A 23,256-nucleotide genomic window follows, 5' to 3' on the forward strand; every position below is an offset into this window, starting at 1 on the left:
CCTGCTCATCTGGCTTAACACATATATTCAGCCGGCAACAAGTTTCCTGACATGATCCAATTTTCTTATTAGCTTACATAGTTGTACACAATAGGTATATAACATTACCTCACATTACTTTAAAAATAGTTGTCAATAACATTACACTCACATTTTGTGATTGATTACCGTATTCATATTATTAGAAGGAAAACTGTTAATAAGATTTGTATATTTTAATTTTTTTATTATTGTAAAGTATGAATTTGGAATTGTATTTTATCTATCAAATGACTCTAATAAATAACAAACAAAATATTTTCCTGGAAGACTAAAGTTTATTTAAAATTTATTTAAGGCTAAAACATATAGAATTGTGTATTTTATTAGTACTGTCAATCCATTTGCAGAAGAGAGTATATATTGAAATACATTCACCACAAAGTAAGTGCATAAACACATAAACTCTTACTAAACTCCTACTAAAATATATGGAGACCATTCTAAAAAATTAATACTACTTTAATAAAAAATAACATAAAAATATATTAACTATATCAAAGCACATCAAGCTCAAAAATTGTAAAATGATAAATAAATAAATGATCCACCTAGATAAAGAGTGAGATGATAGAAATGATTGACCTGAATCTCTAGGTTGTTGTCTACTAATATCCAGGCCATAATAAAAACTATCTCTTTCTTGAAATTTTCTCTTCATCTCCCTGAATTTCAAGGCAACTCTGGACACAAGACTCAAAATGGAAAAAAACCCCTTATTTCTTTCAAGAGAAATAAATTAGCCTTTTATTTATAAACGTGGAAAGGCCTAACACGTTGATAATAATGTGACACGCACATGTACATGCACACTAATGTACATGCACACTGACACGTGAACGGGTGATGTGTATATACACAGTATAAAGTGAAATTTTAAGAACAAGTGTTATACAGACAAAAAAATATTTAAATTATATATCCCACATTTAAAAATGTCTTATATATATTGTAAATTAATAAATGGTAAATAAATAACTCCTACTCAATGGAAAAATATAATTAATATAGACAATATTTTTAACCATTATAATCAATTTTTCTTTTATGTTTTGTCAAATATAATTAACTTTAAATATGTTTATTAGAATCATTGGTATTCTCACGGGTATTCTAGTGGGCGACACACATATATGTTAAAATGAACTATTTTTATAAGTACACATAATAATTAAAAATGAATAAATATTATTTTTTAATATATTATATAAAAACATAAATTTGAATAATAAAAATATTAAATAAACACAGTCACTAGTACAATATTTTGTTAATCTTAATGATGACATGTCAATTTTTCGTTTTAAATATCCTGTGCGCATTCTAGAAATAAAAAATATTACATGTATATTGTATACAAAGTAAAATGAACATAAATAATTTAGTCTAAGTTTTAGCATACTTTGATAAACATTAAATACTACAAGCCAATAACAATAATAAGAGCTCAATTTTTTTTTTTAAAAAGCTCAATTTTTTGGTGCAGTTTGGTCATTATTTTCTCCAATATTAACAAAACTAAAAATTTAGAATAAAATACAATGTATACCAATTTGCACCAATATTTGATAAACTAAGGGGAAGATCTTATGTGAACTTGAAATATGCATTAATATAAACTGCATCCCATTAGGCATGATAAAACCTAGAGTAGTTAACCACTCCACATGCAATAAGTACCTTACTCTAACAAAAGTATTGACACTTAGACCAAACACAACTAAAACTTCTTTTAAGTGTTGTAAAATATCCTTTCACTCATTAATGATCGTATCAAAATAAGACTTCCATCCCTTTGCATTAATCGCATCCACCATCCTTTTGCATCACACTTAAATATGCATTTGTTCGTCCTCTACATCTTAGTCCATGATATTGTCTCGCGAAAACCTATTGTTTCAACTTCTTTATATTACACTCCACCCTAAAGCACCCTGCTACGAGTTTGAATAAAGCATCCCCGGCGGTTCCGAATAATAAAACCCAACCCATCTGTCCGGTCCTCATTAGGCATGCCGCATCATTATTAATTTATACCCACCCATCAGGTAGCTTGCATCGTATTCTATACCAGAGTCTACTACATGCTTTCTTCGATGCAGATTCTACAACATGATATGTATATATAGAGGATAATCACATCCACCATCCTTTTACATCACACTCAAATATGCATTTGTTCGTCCGCTACATCTTAGTCTATGATATTGCCTCACGAAAACCTATTGTTTCAACTTCTCTAGATTACACTCTACCCTAAAGCACCGTGCTACGAGATTGAATAAAGCGACCCCGGCCGTTCTGAATAATAAAACCCACCCCACCTATCCAGTCCTCATTTGGCATGCCACATCATTATTAATTTTTATCCACCCATCAGGTAGCTTGCACCATATTCTACACCAGATTCTACTACATGCTTTCTTCGATGCAAATTCTACTACATGATATGTATATGCAGAGGATAATCACATCCACCATCCTTTTACATCACACTCAAATATGTATTTGTTCGTCCTCTATATCTTAGTCCATGATATTGCCTTATGAAAACCTATTGTTTCAACTTCTCTAGATTACACTCTACCCTAAAGCACCGAGCTACGAGATTGAATAAAGCGTCCCCGGCCGTTACGAATAATAAAACCCACCCCATATGTCCAGTCCTCATTTGGCATGCCGTATCATTATTAATTTTTACCCACCCATCAGGTAGCTTGCACCATATTCTACACCAGATTCTACTACATGCTTTCTTCGATGCATATTGCTTAGCCATTTCCCCTAGCCTGGTTTCATTCCACTACAAGGAAAACAAGCTTCAACAACGGTTTATGTCCGTTGTATGATACCCTATTTTTCCGTTGACTATTGAGCCGCCGTCTTTTAGTTGGATCAGACAACGGCTAAAAAACATTGTCTAAGATTATACAGACAATGATTATGGATTAAGCCCGTTGTATTACATCAAGAAAATACAACGTTTTTTGCTTGTTTTTGTTGTAACAAGCGACATTACTCAATGGTTCTCACAAACTCAGAAAACCGTTGTGTAAGGTATAACATTAAAACCAATCGTACAACACTTATTATTGTATAAACGTTGTTGTGTATTCAGATAGACAACAAAAATGAAATTGAGCTCGTAGAACTCTTGTAATAAATTTCTACACACAACAGTTTTGGATTTTATTGTATGGCATGATCAGATACATACAACTGTTTATTTGTCCAAACGTATTGCATGAATACCTTTGATACAATATCTTAATATTATATAGACAATGGTTTACTAGTGTTGTGAGAGTTAATTTTTCACCAAAGTTTTGTGTTCGAAAACATTGTTTTAGTATTAAAGACATGATATTTTAATGAAGCTTGGTTGGTAAAAGCGTTGTCTTACACAAAATATAACAAGTAATCAAATGAAATTAACTTTGCAAATCTAAACAAAAGTTCTAAAGTTAATCCATGATCGAAAATCACAGCAACATAGTTATACAAAAGCTAAAAGCATATTGATATCACTGCCTTCATGAGTCTAAGATTTCTACTACAAATTAAAGAAAATATAGAGTCTACAAGCTCTTCACGTCTTCCGCAAGAGCTATGTTGTCCTTGCAATATCATTACAGCATGTGATAGGCAATTTCCCAATCTGGAGAAAACAATCTTCAAAATAAATCGACAACATAATTACATAATTACATAATTACATAATTATATAATTATAACATAATTACATATAACATAATTACATAAAAAATCATTTATCCTTGTGACAAACTTTTGGATGTGATTGACCTAAATGATCAGAATAGCTATATGATCAGAGAGAACAATAAACAGATTGTTTGGTAATGAGGAGAGCACTACAAAAGAATACAATTATAGGTGAACAAGAAATAAGTTTTGTCTGGTTCATAATTCTTGGGGGTTTCAAAAATAGGTAGGTTCTTAATAGGAACAATGATATTATTAGTTCTCTCTGATCCGGGGCTTGTTCAATGAGGTTTAGGCGTTTAGCCTTTTATTAACATACACAAGTTGATGTCATATTGGTCAAAAAATAGAAGTTCCAGGAGATTGAATAATTTCTTCTACATGCAAAAGGCTTGAAATTGGAGACTACAACTCCATCAAAATTTCGCTCAGAGCATGCATGCAAAAAATCAACTATACTACCAATTACCAGGCATTTACCATGGATATGAACTTCTGAGATTCATGCTAACAAATATTGATCGGAAGGAGAATTAGACCAGAGAAGAAAATAAGCACAAAAGAGAAAGAGAGAAGGATAAAAAGAGGACACCGTTTTCTTAATGTCAATCTTTGTCAGGAAAATGATGGAAGAACACGAGCTTTTAATAAAGAAAGCAGACCTTTGATCCAAGCCCTAACTATAAATTAGAGTAATGGCATTTAGTGGTGTCAAATTGCAATTCCCTGTGCTAGTTCTCCTACCAGAATATGTGCCCATATCCTAAGTGGTCCAACATTAACTTTGCACCAAGTGGAAAAGATTATTATGTTACCTTGAAAGCGAAAGAACATAGACTATGGGCATTGCTCTTCTAAAGAATCGGATCATAGAGAATACCTAATCTTGTAAGAACTCTGAATCCACCGTCCAAGTCTTATTGCATCAAACTATCCCCAGAAATTGACGAGTATTCTGGATATAAGCAAGAGGAGTAAACATCATGTCAAGCTGAAAGTTGCCTAATAATATGATTATACAAGAGAGTATATTCGGAAACAAAGTAATTTCCCTCAATAGAGTGTTACATAAACAAACTTCATCGACAATTTATCTTTAAAAACAAACTGCAATGAAGAACGATCACAATCTTAAAGATTACTTGAATGACACTGTCAAGTTGGTGAAGCCAGTACTAGTATTATGCTCCTTACTTTTGCTTTTTACTGAATATATCTCATGCACTTGTGAAAGGAAGAAAGATTACCTCTTTTTGACATGCAATGTCAGAAGTGAATATTCATGTCTGCCACCTTTCATAATAGGAGTCACAGCAATGTCTCCAACTTAATCAGATAGAGTTTATTAGAGAAATTAGGCAACCATATACACTTACAACAGTTTGAGCAGAGGAGAGAAAATGCCTCAAATGCAGGGCTAGTAAAGATTGACACAATGAATCTGAAGAAAGAATACTTAAAGAGTACAAATATATGACTGCATGTGTTCCTGAAATCACATCCTATACCTGCAATTGCAAACATTGTCCAAAACTATAGGCTGATAGAAGAATGTAAAGAGTTGTATGAGTATTTTGATTAGTCTAATTCCATTTCAAATGGAGCTCAACACTTTAAAGAGTGTTGATCAATATTTCATTCTTCCATCTGTGCAATACAACTTAAGTTAAACAGCTAATTCATTCCAACTGAAGTAACTACCCAGTTTCGGACCAATAATCATACCAAAAATCCCTTCTTTAGCCTTTTGGCTGATAATCATAACCAAATTTCACTAATTCTTGCGACCTCAAAAAACTTAAATGTAACAAAATGTGCAACATACCCATATTACTATCTCTCCTTATTTTTCTTTCATTCACCTTTCAAATACATGTGTCACATACACACGCGACGTTCCATTTTATTCTTCTTAACCTCCCGTAAGAGATACAATATTTAACTATTACACTAACACTTTGGAGGTACACACGTTCCATTATAAACAACTTTAATTTCAGTCCCGAACCTCCATAATTTTCAAATTTTGACAAAATCAACACCTACTAATCACGTTACACGTATATACTCCAGTCCCCGGAACATAACAAATCACTTACATCTTAAATCACACAGAAACAAACCTACACAAATCATCAAAATACTCAATTTTCTTCTTGAGCTTCAATTTTCCCCTCCACATCCCCTTTACTTACTTGTACGAACAAAATAAGAACTAAAATCAGCACAGAATAAGAACTAAAATGAGAGAGAGTTAGACAGAGAGAAAGAGAGAGAGAGAGAGTGTGATACCTCAAAATTAAAGACAAGCACCTTCCATTGAATCCATAAATAAGCCCTAAAGCCTTAGGGGGAGAGTAGAGGGGGAGAAAGAGAGGGGGAGAGGGAAGGGGAGAGACCACAACCTAAATCAAAACTCAATAGGACCACAATCTTCTTTGGAATACCAACATTCACACCACACATAAAAATCCCCAAAATAACAGAAAGATTTTACAAACACATCTAAAACCCAAAATTCAAAAAAGTGAAAACACGAAAAATCATGAAACCTAACTCAATTCAAGCAGCTGAGATCCTTCGGATCGGAAATGGAAGCACAAACAGCGGACGGCTATGAAGTTAATTCGTCATTCAGAGTGTAATTAGTGTTTGAAATATTAGAGGTGGATTGAAAGGGTTAGGAGGGAGAGAGAGAGAGATTTAGATTTGTGTACTTTGGTGTTTTATGTTTACAGAGAAGGAGATGAAATGGGGGCATGGGAGGGGGAGGGGGAGTGGGAGGGGGGAGCGGGTAATGAAAAGAAAAGAAGGGGGAAATGAAAAGTTGAAGGAGGGAAACTAATTATAACAAGAAAACTCGATAAATAAATATTGTATATTTATAAATTTTTTATAAATAGATTTAAGAAATTATTTTTATAAAATAATTTAAAATAAATTTGAATGTTTTTAATATTTTAATATGACAAAAACTAATATATTTTTATATTCGTTGTCGAGAGGGGTACTTTTACCGGATTTTTCTAATCCTGACATGCAAAATGAATTTCAAATTTTTTAATAATTTTTTCATATGACTAAAACTGATATATCCTAACATCCGTACGGTTGGATCGTCAAAAAAATTATTTTAAAAATTAATCTTGTAAATCAGGAACGAGTCTCGTTGTCGGGAGGAGTACTTTTACCAGATTTTTCTAATCCTGACATGCAAGATGAATTTCAAATTTTTTAATAATTTTTTCTTATGACTAAAATCGATATATCTTAACATCCGTACAGTTGGATCGTCGAAAAATCATTTTTAAAAAATTAATCCTGTAAATCGTGAACGAGTCTCGTTGTCGGGAGGGGTACTTTTACCAGATTTTTCTAATCCTGACATGCAAAATGAATTTTAAATTTTTTAATAATTTTTTCATATGACTAAAATTGATATATTTTTAACATCCGTACGGTTGCATCATCGAAAAATCATTTTAAAAATTAATCCTGTAAATCGGGAACGAGTCTCGTTGTCGGGAGGGGTACTTTTACCAGATTTTTCTAATCCTGGCATGTAAAATGAATTTTAAATTTTTTAATAATTTTTTCTTATGACTAAAATCGATATATCTTAACATCCGTACGGTTGGATTATCGAAAAATCATTTTTAAAAAATTAATCCTGTAAATCGTGAACGAGTCTCGTTGTTGGGAGGGGTACTTTTACCAGATTTTTCTAATCCTGACATGCAAAATGAATTTCAAATTTTTTAATAATTTTTTCTTATGACTTAAATTGATATATTTTTAACATCCGTACGGTTGGATCGTCGAAAAATCATTTTAAAAAGTTAATCCTGTAAATCGGGAACGATTCTTATTGTTGGGAGGGGTACTTTTACCAGATTTTTCTAATCCTGGCATGCAAAATGAATTTCAAAATTTTTAATAATTTTTTCTTATGACTAAAATTGATATATCTTAACATCCGTACGGTTGGATCGTCGAAAAATCATTTTAAAAAATTAATCCTGTAAATCGGGAACGAGTCTCCTTGTCGGGAGGGGTACTTTTACCATATTTTTCTAATCCTGACATGCAAAATAAATTTCAAATTTTTTAATAATTTTTTCTTATGACTAAAATCGATATATCTTAACATCCGTACGGTTGGATCGTCGAAAAATCATTTTAAAAAATTAATCCAGTAAATCGGGAACGAGTCTCGTTGTCGGGAGGGGTACTTTTACCAGATTTTTCTAATCCTTACATTCGAGATGAATTTGAAATTTTTTAATACTTTTTTCATGTGACTAAAATGAGTATTTCTTAACATCCGTACGGTTGGATCCTCTAAAAAATCATTAAAAAAATTTATCTTTTTCATCAGGTATGAAAAAAATCTAGTACGAGGCAACAACCAACAGTTTTTTATGAAAAAGTCTTGTCTGAAATAAATTGTGACAACAGTTTTTTTGGAAAAAACCGTTGTCTTAGATGATCAACTTTTTTAAATCTTACGGCTGATATTAAATCTACTTTTAATCAACGGCTCTTATTATACCAACTTAACAATCTAAGTGAACATTTATAATATACACGTTATATCCTCATCAATGTGATTATCTGTTGATACTATTAATATTTGTATAACGTCTAGTACTAATAGGTAAAAGAATTCAAAAATCTATGAAAAAGATTATTTCAAATCTTAATACACACAAATTAATTTAGTGTAAGTTATTGGTTACTCATATAAATTAATTAACGGTGGTATATAAATTTTCCGAAAAAAATTTAAAACTAGTAAAAATATAGACAACAGTTTTTTTTTTAAAATCATGTTGTGGTAAGTTACTTTACATAAGTGTTTTTCAGGAAATATCGTTGTTGGAATTCTACAACAGTTTTTTCTTTAAGACTGTTGTAGTATTACATATTTTACAACAGATTATAAATATCGATAACGGTTCTCTAACTCTTACAAGTATTTTATTTAAAAAAACTTGTATAAGGTTGATTAATACAACGTGCTTTATTGAAAAACACTTGTTTGGATTGAACAATTAACAATGTAAACTTGAAGCACTTGTGATTATTTTTTTTATTAATTATAAAGTAGATAATTAAACTATTTTGAAATATGAAATTTAAATATTTAATCTAGATGAAAGTGGATTTAATTAGAGTTTGTTGTTTTTAAAAAATTTAAAATGAATTGTCTGGAAATTATTTTTTTTGAAATTATTACTATTTTTATTGTAATAAACTAGACAACGATTTATTTGAATATTTTGTTGTGCAACACGTTTTTAAATTTAGTAAGAAAGACAACGGTTTTAAGAATTAGACTATTGTCTGATATTGGTGACATACAATATATGTAAAACACTTGTCTATCAGGTATCATTTAGACAACACCTAATTTGTATATTGTGTGATTCGAGCTTAAATAACTAGTAGAAAAAATACTTGTCTCATTTCCACAACCGTTAAGCAAGACGTTATCTCAATCATTTTCAGACAATATATTTTAAAAATCATTGTACGATTTTACTCATTTGCACAACATCACTTTAGAAAGGGTTGTCTGTCTTCATCAACTAGACAATGGATTTTAAAGCGTTGTAGTAATACTAAAGCCTTCTCATTCACACAACATCTTAATTTTGAAAACACTTGTCTGATTTGTTTTACTAGACAACATTTTTTTATCGCTTGTAGTAATTAACGTCAGACAACGCCAATTTTTTGGTTGCAAAAAAACCATTGTATGAAAAATCTGGGCAACACTTTTTTGGTCGAGTGTTGTCTAATCGGTGTTGTCTGATTGCGTTTTTCTTGTAGTGTTCTGCAACCATACTAGTTGACCTCAGCCAATTACATTCTGCAGCCATACTAGCCGACCTTGAATGAATTACAAAGCTAGAAGTATTAATATAGTTCCAGACCTAGTTATTTCATCTTTTCCTTATGTTCAAACACACCATACCCACCATGCCATGTTGCACCCCACTGCCACTCCAAACACTTTTTTTAATAGGGTCAATGGTATTATTTGGTAATACCTGGACTGTATCTATTAACCCCAACCTAGCCCACACCTCCTTGGTAAAACAACATTCAAACAATATATGTATATCATCCTCCATAGATAGCCGGGATCATGAAAATATTGGACTGATGTTTACACATTTTTTTCTCAGGGCGTTAGCAGTATGACGAACTCGACGACATGAACGCTAAAGAAAATTTATAATCTTGTCTGGTAACTTAAGTCCTCAGAGCTTCTTCCAGAACAGTTTCTCTAGGAATTCTAACTCCCCTCGCAAATGCCTGTAGGAGTCCTTAATTATAAACTGCCCCTATCATCAAAAAATCAGAACCGTGAGTCTTCTTTATTACACATTGATATAGGAATTTGCCTTATTAATTCACAATCACACTTATTGCATATTGTTAGTGTTTATGCCCTAGAAACAACACTATAATATCTTAATTTAAAATATTTGAATTATTAATATTTATGTTCGATTGATTATTCCCTTTATAATTTATTATATCTTAATTTACTGCGATATATATGTTTGATTAATAAAATATCCTTAGAATATGATATAAATTCTATATCTCTATGTACATAAATTAGAAATGAGATTATGAGAATAGTATCAATATTCCTAAAACTCCCTAGTCGAGTATTATTATTAAGGGACAATAATAATATATTAAGACTGGTGTGTTTGTTGACTGATGATCACATCTCATTGATCATAGTAATAGTTATACTAAAGTAAAAAACACAGGCAGATGTAAATGTACATGGTGCGATTCTAAATTTCTGTTGTGTCATAAATAATTCTCACTGTGATAATGATGTAATGGTCCTTATACTTGAAATTATTATATTTTTATACGAGAATTAATGTACTTTGATTACATTAAAAGTTACATTTGATCGAGTAATGATAGAAGTATATTTCGGGTATATTATGAATCGTATGAGAAATATGAATGATCTAGAAATGATTTAACCCTCCTAATTTTAGGAGTGATATTATTGGCCCTTTGTGTAACCTAAATTATGAAATGCGTGGCCACTCTCAAATATTGATTTGATGTGATAGTCTACTTATTGATCAAGAAAACATGGATTAAACTATGATGACGATGACACATTACATGCCTCTAGTTTAATCTATAATATGTGGTTAAAGTTATTATATTACATTATACATTATTCACGAAACACTACTAGAAAATGGTCAATAGACATCACCCTTTTAACATCAATTGGAAATATAACCGATGTAAAAAATAGCTTTTACATCAGTTATTTTCAAACTGATGTTAAATATATGTTTTTACATCATATTTTTAAATAACCGTTGTCTAACAGTATTTTTTTAAAAATAAAAAAATAACTTTCGCATCAGTTGTGTTTAAACTGATGTTAAAATACTAGCTTTCACATCAGTTGTTTTCTTACCGATGTTCATTTCAGTTATTTACATCGGCTATTAAGAAATCGTTGATAATGTTAAAATTTTAAAATAAAAATAAAAAAGACAAGCCGGGAATAATTCCCCTCCTTTGCCCTTGACAAAATTTGAGCCCCTTCCCCCAAATAGTTCTCCCCCTTTCTCTATTATCTATTATTCCTCTTCTCTCACCCAACGCCTGACCCTTTCCTCTGTCCACCTTTCCACCTCCATCACAACTCCCTGGACATGAGCCCTAGTTTGAATTAACGTCCATCTATCACCAAATATACTCCTTTGCTAAAAGTTTTTTAACACTACTCGCTAGTACAAATGAATTAGCCACCATGAAACAAATATATATCCAGTTGCATGAATTTCTCACAGGGAGGAAGAACAACACAGGAAATTAATTGTCATAGTTACATAGTTTATTACTTTTTAAACTTAAAATTGATAAAGAAAACATGTATTATGTAACTTCTTTAGATATAACAAAGTCCTGAGCCTATTGGCACTTGGAAAATGGTTTATGGTAGGCTATTACCATTCGAACCTGCAGCACTACCTGAAGGTCCATCAATGTGACCATCCCTTACAAAACCTCTCACTGCCATCACCCCTTGAATATCATAATCTAGTTCAGATGTAGCACCAATCCTCCCAATACTAGTATCGAATGAGCTCCTGATTTCAGGGAGCTCACCCCTCAACGGGGGATGCTCGTCGCCTCCATATGCACGAAAGTGATTTAGATAGAGAAATAGTGGGCCAATGTACCTGTAGAACCCATGATTGTTCATTGCTATTAACACATCCTCACCAGTGATGGTTGTCCGCTTCTCCTCCATGCACCTAGTGTTTGCTTGAGTTGTCATAAATCTGATAAATTTGGACACACATTCCTGGATTGATATTACTGCACCAGCAGATATCACACCATCATTTGGCACCATCCTGCTCATCTGGCTTAACACATATATTCAGCCGGCAACAAGTTTCCTGACATGATCCAATTTTCTTATTAGCTTACATAGTTGTACACAATAGGTATATAACATTACCTCACATTACTTTAAAAATAGTTGTCAATAACATTACACTCACATTTTGTGATTGATTACGGTATTCATATTATTAGAAGGGAAACTGTTAATAAGATTTGTATATTTTAATTTTTTTATTATTGTAGAGTATGAATTTGGAATTGTATTTTATCTATCAAATGACTCTAATAAATAACAAACAAAATATTTTCCTCGAAGACTAAAGTTTATTTAAAATTTATTTAAGGCTAAAACATATAGAATTTTGTATTTTATTAGTACTGTCAATCCATTTGTAGAAGAGAGTATATATTGAAATACATTCACCACAAAGTAAGTGCATAAACACATAAACTCTTACTAAACTCCTACTAAAATATATGGAGACCATTCTCAAAAATTAATACTACTTTAATAAAAAATAACATAAAAATATATTAACTATATCAAAGCACATCAAGCTCAAAAATTGTAAAATGATAAATAAATAAATGATCCACCTAGATAAAGAGTGAGATGATAGAAATAATTGACCTGAATCTCTAGGTTGTTGTCTACTAATATCCAGGCCATAATAAAAACTATCTCTTTCTTGAAATTTTCTCTTCATCTCCCTGAATTTCAAGGCAACTCTGGACACAAGACTCAAAATGGAAAAAAACCCCTTATTTCTTTCAAGAGAAATAAATTAGCCTTTTATTTATAAACGTGGAAAGGCCTAACAGGTTGATAATAATGTGACACGCACATGTACATGCACACTCATGTACATGCACATGAACGGGTGATGTGTATATACACACTATAAAGTGAAATTTTAAGAACAAGTGTTATACAGACAAAAAAATATTTAAATTATATATCCCACATTTAAAAATGTCTTATATATATTGTAAATTAATAAATGGTAAATAAATAACTCCTACTCAATGGAAAAACATAATTAATATAGACAATATTTTTAACCATTATAATCAATTTTTCTTTTATGTTTTGTCAAATATAATTAACTTTAAATATGTTTATTAGAATCATTGGTATTCTCACGGGTATTCTAGTGGGCGACACACATATATGTTAAAATGAACTATTTTTATAAGTACACATAATAATTAAAAATGAATAAATATTATTTTTTAATATATTATATAAAAACATAAATTTGAATAATAAAAATATTAAATAAACACAGTCACTAGTACATTGTTTTGTTAATCTTAATGATGACATGTCAATTTTTCGTTTTAAATATCCTGTGCGCATTCTAGAAATAAAAAATATTACATGTATATTGTATACAAAGTAAAATGATCATAAAGAATTTAGTCTAAGTTTTAGCATACTTTGATAAACATTAAATACTACAAGCCAATAACAATAATAAGAGCTCAATTTTTTTTTTTAAAAAGAAGCTCAATTTTTCGGTGCAGTTTCGTCATTATTTTCTCCAATATTAACAAAACTAAAAATTTAGAATAAAATACAATGTACACCAATTTGCAGGAATATTTGATAAACTAAGGGGAAGATCTTATGGGAACTTGAAATATGCATTAATATAAACTGCATCTCATTAGGCATGATAAAACCTAGAGTAGTTAACCACTCCACATGCAATAAGTACCTTACTCTAACAAAAGTATTGACACTTAGACCAAACACAACTAAAACTTCTTTTAAGTGTTGTAAAATATCCTTTCACTCATTAATGATCGTATCAAAATAAGACTTCCCTCCCTTTGCATTAATCGCATCCACCATCCTTTTGCATCACACTTAAATATGCATTTGTTCGTCCTCTACATCTTAGTCCATGATATTGCCTCGCGAAAACCTATTGTTTCAACTACTTTATATTACACTCCACCCTAAAGCACCCTGCTACGAGTTTGAATAAAGCATCCCCGGCCGTTCCGAATAATAAAACCCACCCCATCTGTCCGGTCCTCATTAGGCATGCCGCATCATTATTAATTTATACCCACCCATCAGGTAGCTTGCATCGTATTCTACACCAGAGTCTACTACATGCTTTCTTCGATGCAGATTCTACAACATGATATGTATATATAGAGGATAATCACATCCACCATCCTTCTGCATCACACTCAAATATGCATTTGTTCGTCCGCTACATCTTAGTCTATGATATTGCCTCACGAAAACCTATTGTTTCAACTTCTCTAGATTACACTCTACCCTAAAGCACCGTGCTACGAGATTGAATAAAGCGTCCCCGGCCGTTCCGAATAATAAAACCCACCCCACCTGTCCAGTCCTCATTTGGCATGCCACATCATTATTAATTTTTATCCACCCATCAGGTAGCTTGCACCATATTCTACACCAGATTCTACTACATGCTTTCTTCGATGCAAATTCTACTACATGATATGTATATGCAGAGGATAATCACATCCACCATCCTTTTGCATCACACTCAAATATGCATTTGTTCGTCCTCTACATCTTAGTCCATGATATTGCCTCATGAAAACCTATCGTTTCAACTTCTCTAGATTACACTCTACCCTAAAGCACCGAGCTACGAGATTGAATAAAGCGTCCCCGGCCGTTACGAATAATAAAACCCACCCCATCTGTCCAGTCCTCATTTGGCATGCCGTATCATTATTAATTTTTACCCACCCATCAGGTAGTTTGCACCATATTCTACACCAGATTCTACTACATGCTTTCTTCGATGCATATTGCTTAGCCATTTCCCCTAGCCTGGTTTCATTCTGCAACCATACTAGTTGACCTCAGCCAATTACATTCTGCAGCCATACTAGCCGACCTTGAATGAATTACAAAGCTAGAAGTATTAATACAGTTCCAGACCTAGTTATTTCATCTGTTCCTTATGTTCAAACACACCATACCCACCATGCCATGTTGCACCCCACTGCCACTCCAAACACTTTTTTTTAATAGGGTCAATGGTATTATTTGGTAATACCTGGACTGTATCTATTAACCCCAACCTAGCCCACACCTCCTTGGCAAAACAACATTCAAACAATATATGTATATCATCCTCCATAGATAGCCGGAATCATGAAAATATTGGACTGATGTTTACACATTTTTTTCTCAGGGCGTTAGCAGTATGACGAACTCGACGACATGAACGCTAAAGAAAATTTATAATCTTGTCTGGTAACTTAAGTCCTCAGAGCTTCTTCCAGAACAGTTTCTCTGGGAATTCCAACTCCCCTCGCAAATGCCTGTAGGAGTCCTTAATTATAAACTGCCCCTATCATCAAAAAATCAGAATCGTGAGTCTTCTTTATTACACATTGATATAGGAATTTGCCTTATTAATTCACAATCACACTTATTGCATATTGTTAGTGTTTATGCCCTAGAAACAACACTATAATATCTTAATTTAAAATATTTGAATTATTAATATTTATGTTCGATTGATTATTCCCTTTATAATTTATTATATCTTAATTTAATGCGATATATATGTTTGATTAATAAAATATCCTTAGAATATGATATAAATTCTATATCTCTATGTACATAAATTACAAATGAGATTATGAGAATAGTATCAATATTCCTAAAACTCCCTAGTCGAGTATTATTATTAAGGGACAATAATAATATATTAAGACTGGTGTGTTTGTTGACTGATGATCACATCTCATTGATCATAGTAATAGTTATACTAAAGTAAAAAATACAGGCAGATGTAAATGTACATGGTGCGATTCTAAATTTCTGTTGTGTCATAAATAATTCTCACTGTGATAATGATGTAATGGTCCTTATACTTGAAATTATTATATTTTTATACGAGAATTAATGTACTTTGATTACATTAAAAGTTATATTTGATCGAGTAATGATAGAAGTATATTTCGGGTATATTATGAATCGTATGAGAAATATGAATGATCTAGAAATGATTTAACCCTCCTAATTTTAGGAGTGATATTATTGGCCCTTTGTGTAACCTAAATTATGAAATGTGTGGCCACTCTCAAATATTGATTTGATGTGATAGTCTACTTATTGATCAAGAAAACATGGATTAAACTATGATGAGGATGACACCTTACATGCCTCTAGTTTAATCTATAATACGTGGTTAAAGTTATTATATTACATTATACATTATTCACGAAACACTACTAGAAAATGGTCAACAGACATCACCCTTTTAACATCAATTGGAAATATAACCGATGTAAAAAATAGCTTTTACATCAGTTATTTTCAAACTGATGTTAAATATATGTTTTTACATCATATTTTTAAATAACCGTTGTCTAACAGTATTTTTTTAAAAATAAAAAAATAACTTTCGCATCAGTTGAGTTTAAACTAATGTTAAAATACTAGCTTTCACATCAGTTTTTTTCTTACCGATGTTCATTTCAGTTATTTACATCGGCTATTAAGAAATCTTTGATAATGTTAAAATTTTAAAATAAAAATAAAAAAAACAAGCCGGGAATAATTCCCCTCTTTTGCCCTTGACAAAATTTGAGCCCCTTCCCCCAAATAGTTCTCCCCGTTTCTCTATTATCTATTATTCCTCTTCTCTCACCCAATGCCTCAATGCCTGACCCTTTCCTCTGTCCACCTTTCCACCTCCATCACAACTCCCTCGACATGAGCCCTAGTTTGAATTAACGTCGATCTATCACCAAATATACGAGACCAATATCAAGTGAAATTAGCTCTGGATTTTAAGAGTTGAGAAGATAGTTTGATTTCAAACCCTAGTTCGAATGGGAAGAAAGTACGATTACAACATCAAGTTTGTTTTTGAAGATAGTCTCAATCTGCAGATAATTAACTCGATTAGCTTTGGGATTTGGTCGATTGACATGAATACATTTTAGCTGGATTATTAATTTTTGATTGAGAGTTTAAGTTTGTTCATCCAGATAATTTACTTAATATTCATGATTACTAGTATTCTAGTCTGAATATGGTCCCTTCTTGTGAAGAAGATAGTTTGAATCATAAAAGGTCTGATTAGTGTATATTTGATTAAAACTGAATCGGATCGTCCCTTGTTGTCGGGTGTGGATTTTAGTTTCGATATTGGTAATGAGAAGAATGAAAAGAGTCTTTGTTCTAAGCAATGATTTGTTCTGGTAAGTTTGATTAGTCCAAGTGCTTTCACTTGTTTGATTTGATTGTATGAGCTTCAATTATAGAATTGATGTTGTTTGTTACTCGAATGCAGCACTCCGAATTATATTACTCCCAATGAGGCTCCGATTACCAACACTTTAAATTGCAATGAGGTGCTTTTATAATATAAGTTTAATTTAGTTATTTGTTAAGTGACTCGTAATTGTACTGATTGTGTATTTATTTTTGTTGCAGGAAGATATGTGTCAGTGAGTGAGGATTCACGTAGTTCAAGTGTGAGCGATGATGGTAATAATTGGATTCCGGTGGTTCTGGTGGTTCCGTTGGCTGCATTACCTAAAGGAGAGAGTAGAGTGATTATACAGAATGATAAGAGTATATTTTTGTTGTAGTATAAAGATCAGGTCTTGGTTATTGAGAATAGATCACCTCCTGAGAGTGCGTATACTGAGGGCCTCCTCAACCCTAAGCTCACTCAGGTAACCTAACCCTTTTACCCCCTCCCATACTAGTTTTTTTTAAATTTAAGTTTCGGGGTTTCATATTGTGTTTTTTCTGTAAATGCGTTATAAACTTATATAAACAGTCACTTTAGGACATACTACAACTTAATCGAGTCATGCTTGTGTTATTTTCGGGTTTTATCTATAAACCTTTAATCTATATATAACTTTGTGTCTCTGTCGATATCAAGGCGGATTTTGGTCTATCATTTGTGTAATGTCATCCCCAATCCTGATGCTTAGATTACTAATGTTGCCTTGTTGATAAATTCTTTCTGAATGACTGCATAACAACATTAGTGTTTTCCATTTTAGGTGTTAGTTTTTTCAAGTTGGTTGATATTGAAAAATTTGACTTGCATAATGCTACATCATATATCTAGTCTAAAATATAATCGATATCTAGTTCCAACCCACAATCAGATTTTTTTTGGTGAAGTTGTAGTTTATGTTACCGATCTGTACTTTATGGTAAGTACCATTTTCTGAAATTCTGGCAAGTTGTGGAAGCTGGATTCTTCATTTTAGCGTATACTTGGCAGAGTTAATAAGTAGTTGTAGTTGTATACCAGGTGAAAACTGACGGTGACAACATTTACATTAGCTTTGGAGGAGGAGCCAGCTGAGATACATCTGCATAGATTATTTTTAGTGGCAGAGCACAACTTGGTGCTACGGCTACTAATGTTAATGTGGACGAGGTAAAAAAGCTCTCATATCAAGTCCTTTTTCTAAACAAGTCAAGGTTGAGTTTTATGTTAGAAAAATGAAGTAGTAAAAAGTCTATTTGTTGGCATTTTGAACACTAGCTTGAATGCTTTGATCACTGCAATCCTAGTCTTCTCATAAATAATTTAAGAACGGGGTACCATAGGAGTCTTTGGTTTAGTCTTCCAACACTATCTCATTTCTTGTTCTATTCCACTTCATTAAAGTTGTAACACAAATAATATATAAATTGTACTTCAAGATCTAAGTATACAATTGTCAGCCTCTAAGAGTTGCACTTGTCTATGTTCTGGTTCATTCCTCTTTTTGGATCCAACTGGTGTTGGGAAAATATAGCTGGCTAAGGCTCTTGCAGAACAGTTGTTTGACGATGAATTGTTGCTTAAATATCAGGAAGTTTATGAGACCAACAAGTTTAACCTATCTTCTTTCGAGTTAGTGTTATATTTTTTTATCTTTCTTCTCAACTAGATATAAATATATTAAATTTCTTTGTATGAGGTGATTTTACTATATTTGGAAGGATGAAGCCAATATAAGAGCATCACCTGATGGTGGATCAAAGTAATCATGAGTACATTATGACATGTTTTGGTATATACCAGATGCAATAGGCTTGATAATGTAGTAGTTGAGAAAATCATGTTTTTGATTTTCTGGTTGTACACTAAAATCCTTTGGATTGATTTTGTAATTTTAATTATTGTTTTGATAATTTTAATACAATAACATTGGTTGGTTTTTATTTTTGGCAGTTTTTGGTATGTACATGATTAGATATGTAAATATTTTACATCAATTTATATATCTGTAAACAATGTCCAAAATGCCTATTTACATCACAAATTTAATAAAAAATCGATGTAAAAAAGCCATTCTCTAGACCCATGGAGACATCAGTTTTACGATAATAGACACCTGTTTTCAGTAGATGTTTATTAATCAGACATCGTCTAAAACTAATATCTATATATATATTAGACATCATTATTTTCAAGGAACTGATATTTGCGGTAATATTTTGCAATTGTTTTGGACTGATGTGAAAAACAGAAATATCGGTAATGGACCGATGTGAAAAAAAGTACTTTTCTCTATACTCGCGTAGACATCGGTTTTGAAGAAAATAGACATCAGTCCAGAACTGATATCTATTGACCATTTTCTAATGGTGAAAGGTTTAATCGATCACCGATTTAATTATTATTAATTGGGTAGCAATGATGTATTAATAGATGCCGCTCATTGTTTATTATTTTAAATTAGATTTAAAATTCCTTCTGAATATAATAATAACCTATAGTGTCACACACAAAGAATACTTGAAGGATTATTTAATTTAATATAGATTTAAATTAAATTAAAGTAATTCAAATTATTTATAATATTAATTAAGTTTGACTTAATTAATTAGATAAATAATGATATTCAAATTTACTAATATTAATTATGAAATTTATTTGTTAAATAATTAAGTGAGACTTAACTATAATATAAATAGGAATTTCTAATTAATATTAACTCTTAATTAGTTAAGAGTTATAATTCATTTTTATACACTCTATATAATATCTCTTGTGGTTAATTTTTAATGCAAGACTTTTACTAAAACCCTAGCCACCAAGAAAGAAGATGGAGATAGAGTAATAAGAAACGATTTTGTGCTAGTACACATTCAATTCTTGCATTCAAGCATTCGTGTGGATACCCATATAGCGTAGATCGCAAGAGCAGGATGCATGGTGATTGAACAAGCTTTGGATCTCTCTTAGTCAACCAATTTATTGTAATATCAAGGATATATCGTGTAATTATTCTTATTAATAAATAAATATTCTCTGATTATTATGTGAATTTTTGGTAAATTATCTGTCGAGTGGTATTTGTGTTTGGATGTTTAAATGTGATAAAAGTTTATTTTAATAGTTTATATGTCCAAAATAAAATATATATTATTTTGATATTTTTCTATTAATTTTTATGTTGTTATATGATTTTATAAAGGATTTATGGATTTAATAAATTATTTTTCTGAGTATTTATAAACTATTTTGTATAATCGGGAATCGACCGACTTTAACCGTTTTTGCGTTTTTACAACCCGGAACTCTTGAAAAAACTCCTTTCTAACCTAATTTGAATATTCTCAGCAGTTTCCATATTTTGACTTTTTCGATCCAGAGTATGATTTTACCCGTGCGGGTCCCGGCGCAAAATTTTTGATACAATATTCATTTCGGTAAATCAATAAAACCCGTATTATCGAGAAATAGGATATTTTGATTAAACTATTATATTAACTTCTTGTAATGCGAGTAACCAAAGCGCTGAGACCAAAACTGTATTTAAAAAAAGCTTGATTTTGATAATTATCCTAAAACCGGTACCGAATTGGATCTGTTCTATTAATACTTAGCGATTAAGAATTCTATTTTTATATCCGGTATGATCCAACGGGGTACCAATATTTCTTAAATATAAATAGCCCTTACCGTATTTTATTTTGTACAGATAATCACTTGCAAACAATAAAAATATATAATTTTCAGAGAAAAATCATAATATTCATAGTGTTCTTGAGAATCAAACCTAAGTTTGAAGGTGTTATTGATATCGGATTTTGGAGTTCAAGTAACCAAAATGAAGGTCTTGAAGAGTACTTTCAGAATCTGTAAACCATACCACTGCAGAATCAATAGGTATTTTTCTACAATTTTATTTAATTTTGAATTTATTTGTGTTTAATTATGAATTTTTTATTTTGATGTTGTTTGTGTGATTTGATGCTTGCATGTTGTAGATAATCTGATTTTGGTCATTTTGGTATATCATAATAGTCATTTGGAGTTCAATAACATGTCCAAAAGTGGCTTTGATTTTCGAATTAAGAAATTAGGGTTTTTAATTTGTATGAATGTTTTCAATTGAAATTAGGGGTTTTTGATCTAGGGGTTATTTGAATGATTGATTGGTACCAACGTGTATAGCTTGAAAAGAGGAATCGATTGGTGGTGGTTTCATGAACAAACGATACCAGAGTTGGGCTGACTGGAGCAACGAAGAACTCGCCGTCTGACGAGTTTTCTTCGAGCTTTTCCGGCCAACTCAGGGGTTATTAACTCAATTTGTGAGCATTATTGTATTCCTAATGAGTTGTAGATGTGATCTGGAGGTGATGGCGGTGTGACTGTTGTGACGCCCTCCAAATCCGGGGTCTAGATTTGGGGGTCACTAACTGCTAAACTATGAAATAATATACACAGTGGAATTAAAATACTATTTATGACCCCTGCATGCAAAAAGATTGAGCACTTGTTATATTATTAAAAAGACACTAAAATAAATCATTAGTTATTACAACTACAAACCTGATTAGGATAACCTCTACATGAAGTTATGCTAATCCTCAAAAGTCTAATAAGTTTTACAAACCAGTTCATTGTTATTATTATACTACAAACTAATTTAAAAACTATAATAACTCCCAATTCCTACCTTCTGCTGCTGGGGCCCCTGAAACCTAAAGATCTGAGGATGCACTAGAGGCACCTCTTCCTAGCAGTGTACAACAAATGAGGCATCTCAAGCCTTCTCTGAAAGATCAACACAATAATAAAATAAGTATGAGATATGAAATGCTCAGTAAGCAGTATAAATATGTGCTCGAAAAGATAACAACAGTATTACGCTTATAAAGAAAGAATAACTTATAATCAATGATATCTGAATAATAACTGAAGCTAACAAGAAGCTTATAAAATAGTAAGCAATAAGTTTTAGATTGGGAATCATAATATTCCGGCGGATGCACTATCACATGTTGATCAGCCACTGTGACAGAGCTGGATCACAATTCGTAGAATTCAGATCCCAAACACGAGTACTCAAACAAAAGCTACATATCGGCCACAACCAATATATACTTAAATAAAAAGGCACACTGTGGCTAATGACAAAATTGTGTTAGCATATTTCAGTTAACACAAAGCCCTAATGCTAAACTGTCTGCCCGGGTCACTTATACATCTTCCAATCGAAATATTTTTCCATCATAAAGGATTCTAATCATTCGATATCCTATCATAATCTACTCCCCATTGCACATGGTCTGGAGTAATCTCAACAACTGATGGCGAATAACTAGTAAGATTAGTTATTGCTAAATATCAATATCACGTTCTACTGTATAGAGTAAAATGGCATAACATAGTGATTCACCATCTATCAGGGAGTGAAATTAATATTCTTGTAGAACAATTACTAGAATTATCTGTCTCAAACAATCTACGAGTATTTGGAAGTACTATATCAAAAGGATTTACCTAACAGCAATATCAATCTCAAATATATAACATTTATCTATTCTAAAATTTGAATAGGACATGGGTACTTGTCTGGTATGCAAAGACTGAACTTAACTTTTCTAACCCCGTCTGCCCTCCTGGACTTGATTCTATAAATCAAACACATTTGCTTAATAAACCAGACAAACTCGAATGACGTCTGTACATCTCAGCGTGTAAACAAATAGCATGCATATCACATAGCACGTAATCATGTTATTTACATAACATATAAGTTAGATCGTTAAAAGATAGGTCTCAGTGTTTTTAAAACTGAAAT

General features: G+C 31.7%; 1 protein-coding gene across 1 annotated transcript; it reads right to left on the reverse strand.

Annotated features, from left to right (window-relative positions):
- Nucleotides 1–11,761: 11,761 nt before the first annotated feature.
- Nucleotides 11,762–12,187, reverse strand: LOC141696213 (nuclear transcription factor Y subunit B-9-like). Its single transcript, XM_074500388.1, has one exon. The coding sequence runs from the start codon at nucleotides 12,185–12,187 to the stop codon at nucleotides 11,762–11,764; it is 426 nt and encodes a 141-aa protein (XP_074356489.1).
- Nucleotides 12,188–23,256: the final 11,069 nt, after the last annotated feature.

The sequence above is a fragment of the Apium graveolens genome, chromosome 11, assembly GCF_009905375.1.
Source record: "Apium graveolens cultivar Ventura chromosome 11, ASM990537v1, whole genome shotgun sequence".
NCBI classification, from domain to species: Eukaryota; Viridiplantae; Streptophyta; class Magnoliopsida; order Apiales; family Apiaceae; genus Apium; species Apium graveolens.

Coding starts and splice junctions, on each gene's coding strand:
- LOC141696213 (XM_074500388.1), bottom strand. CDS start 12,187: ATGGTGCCAAATGATGGTGTGATATCTGCTGGTGCAGTAATATCAATC.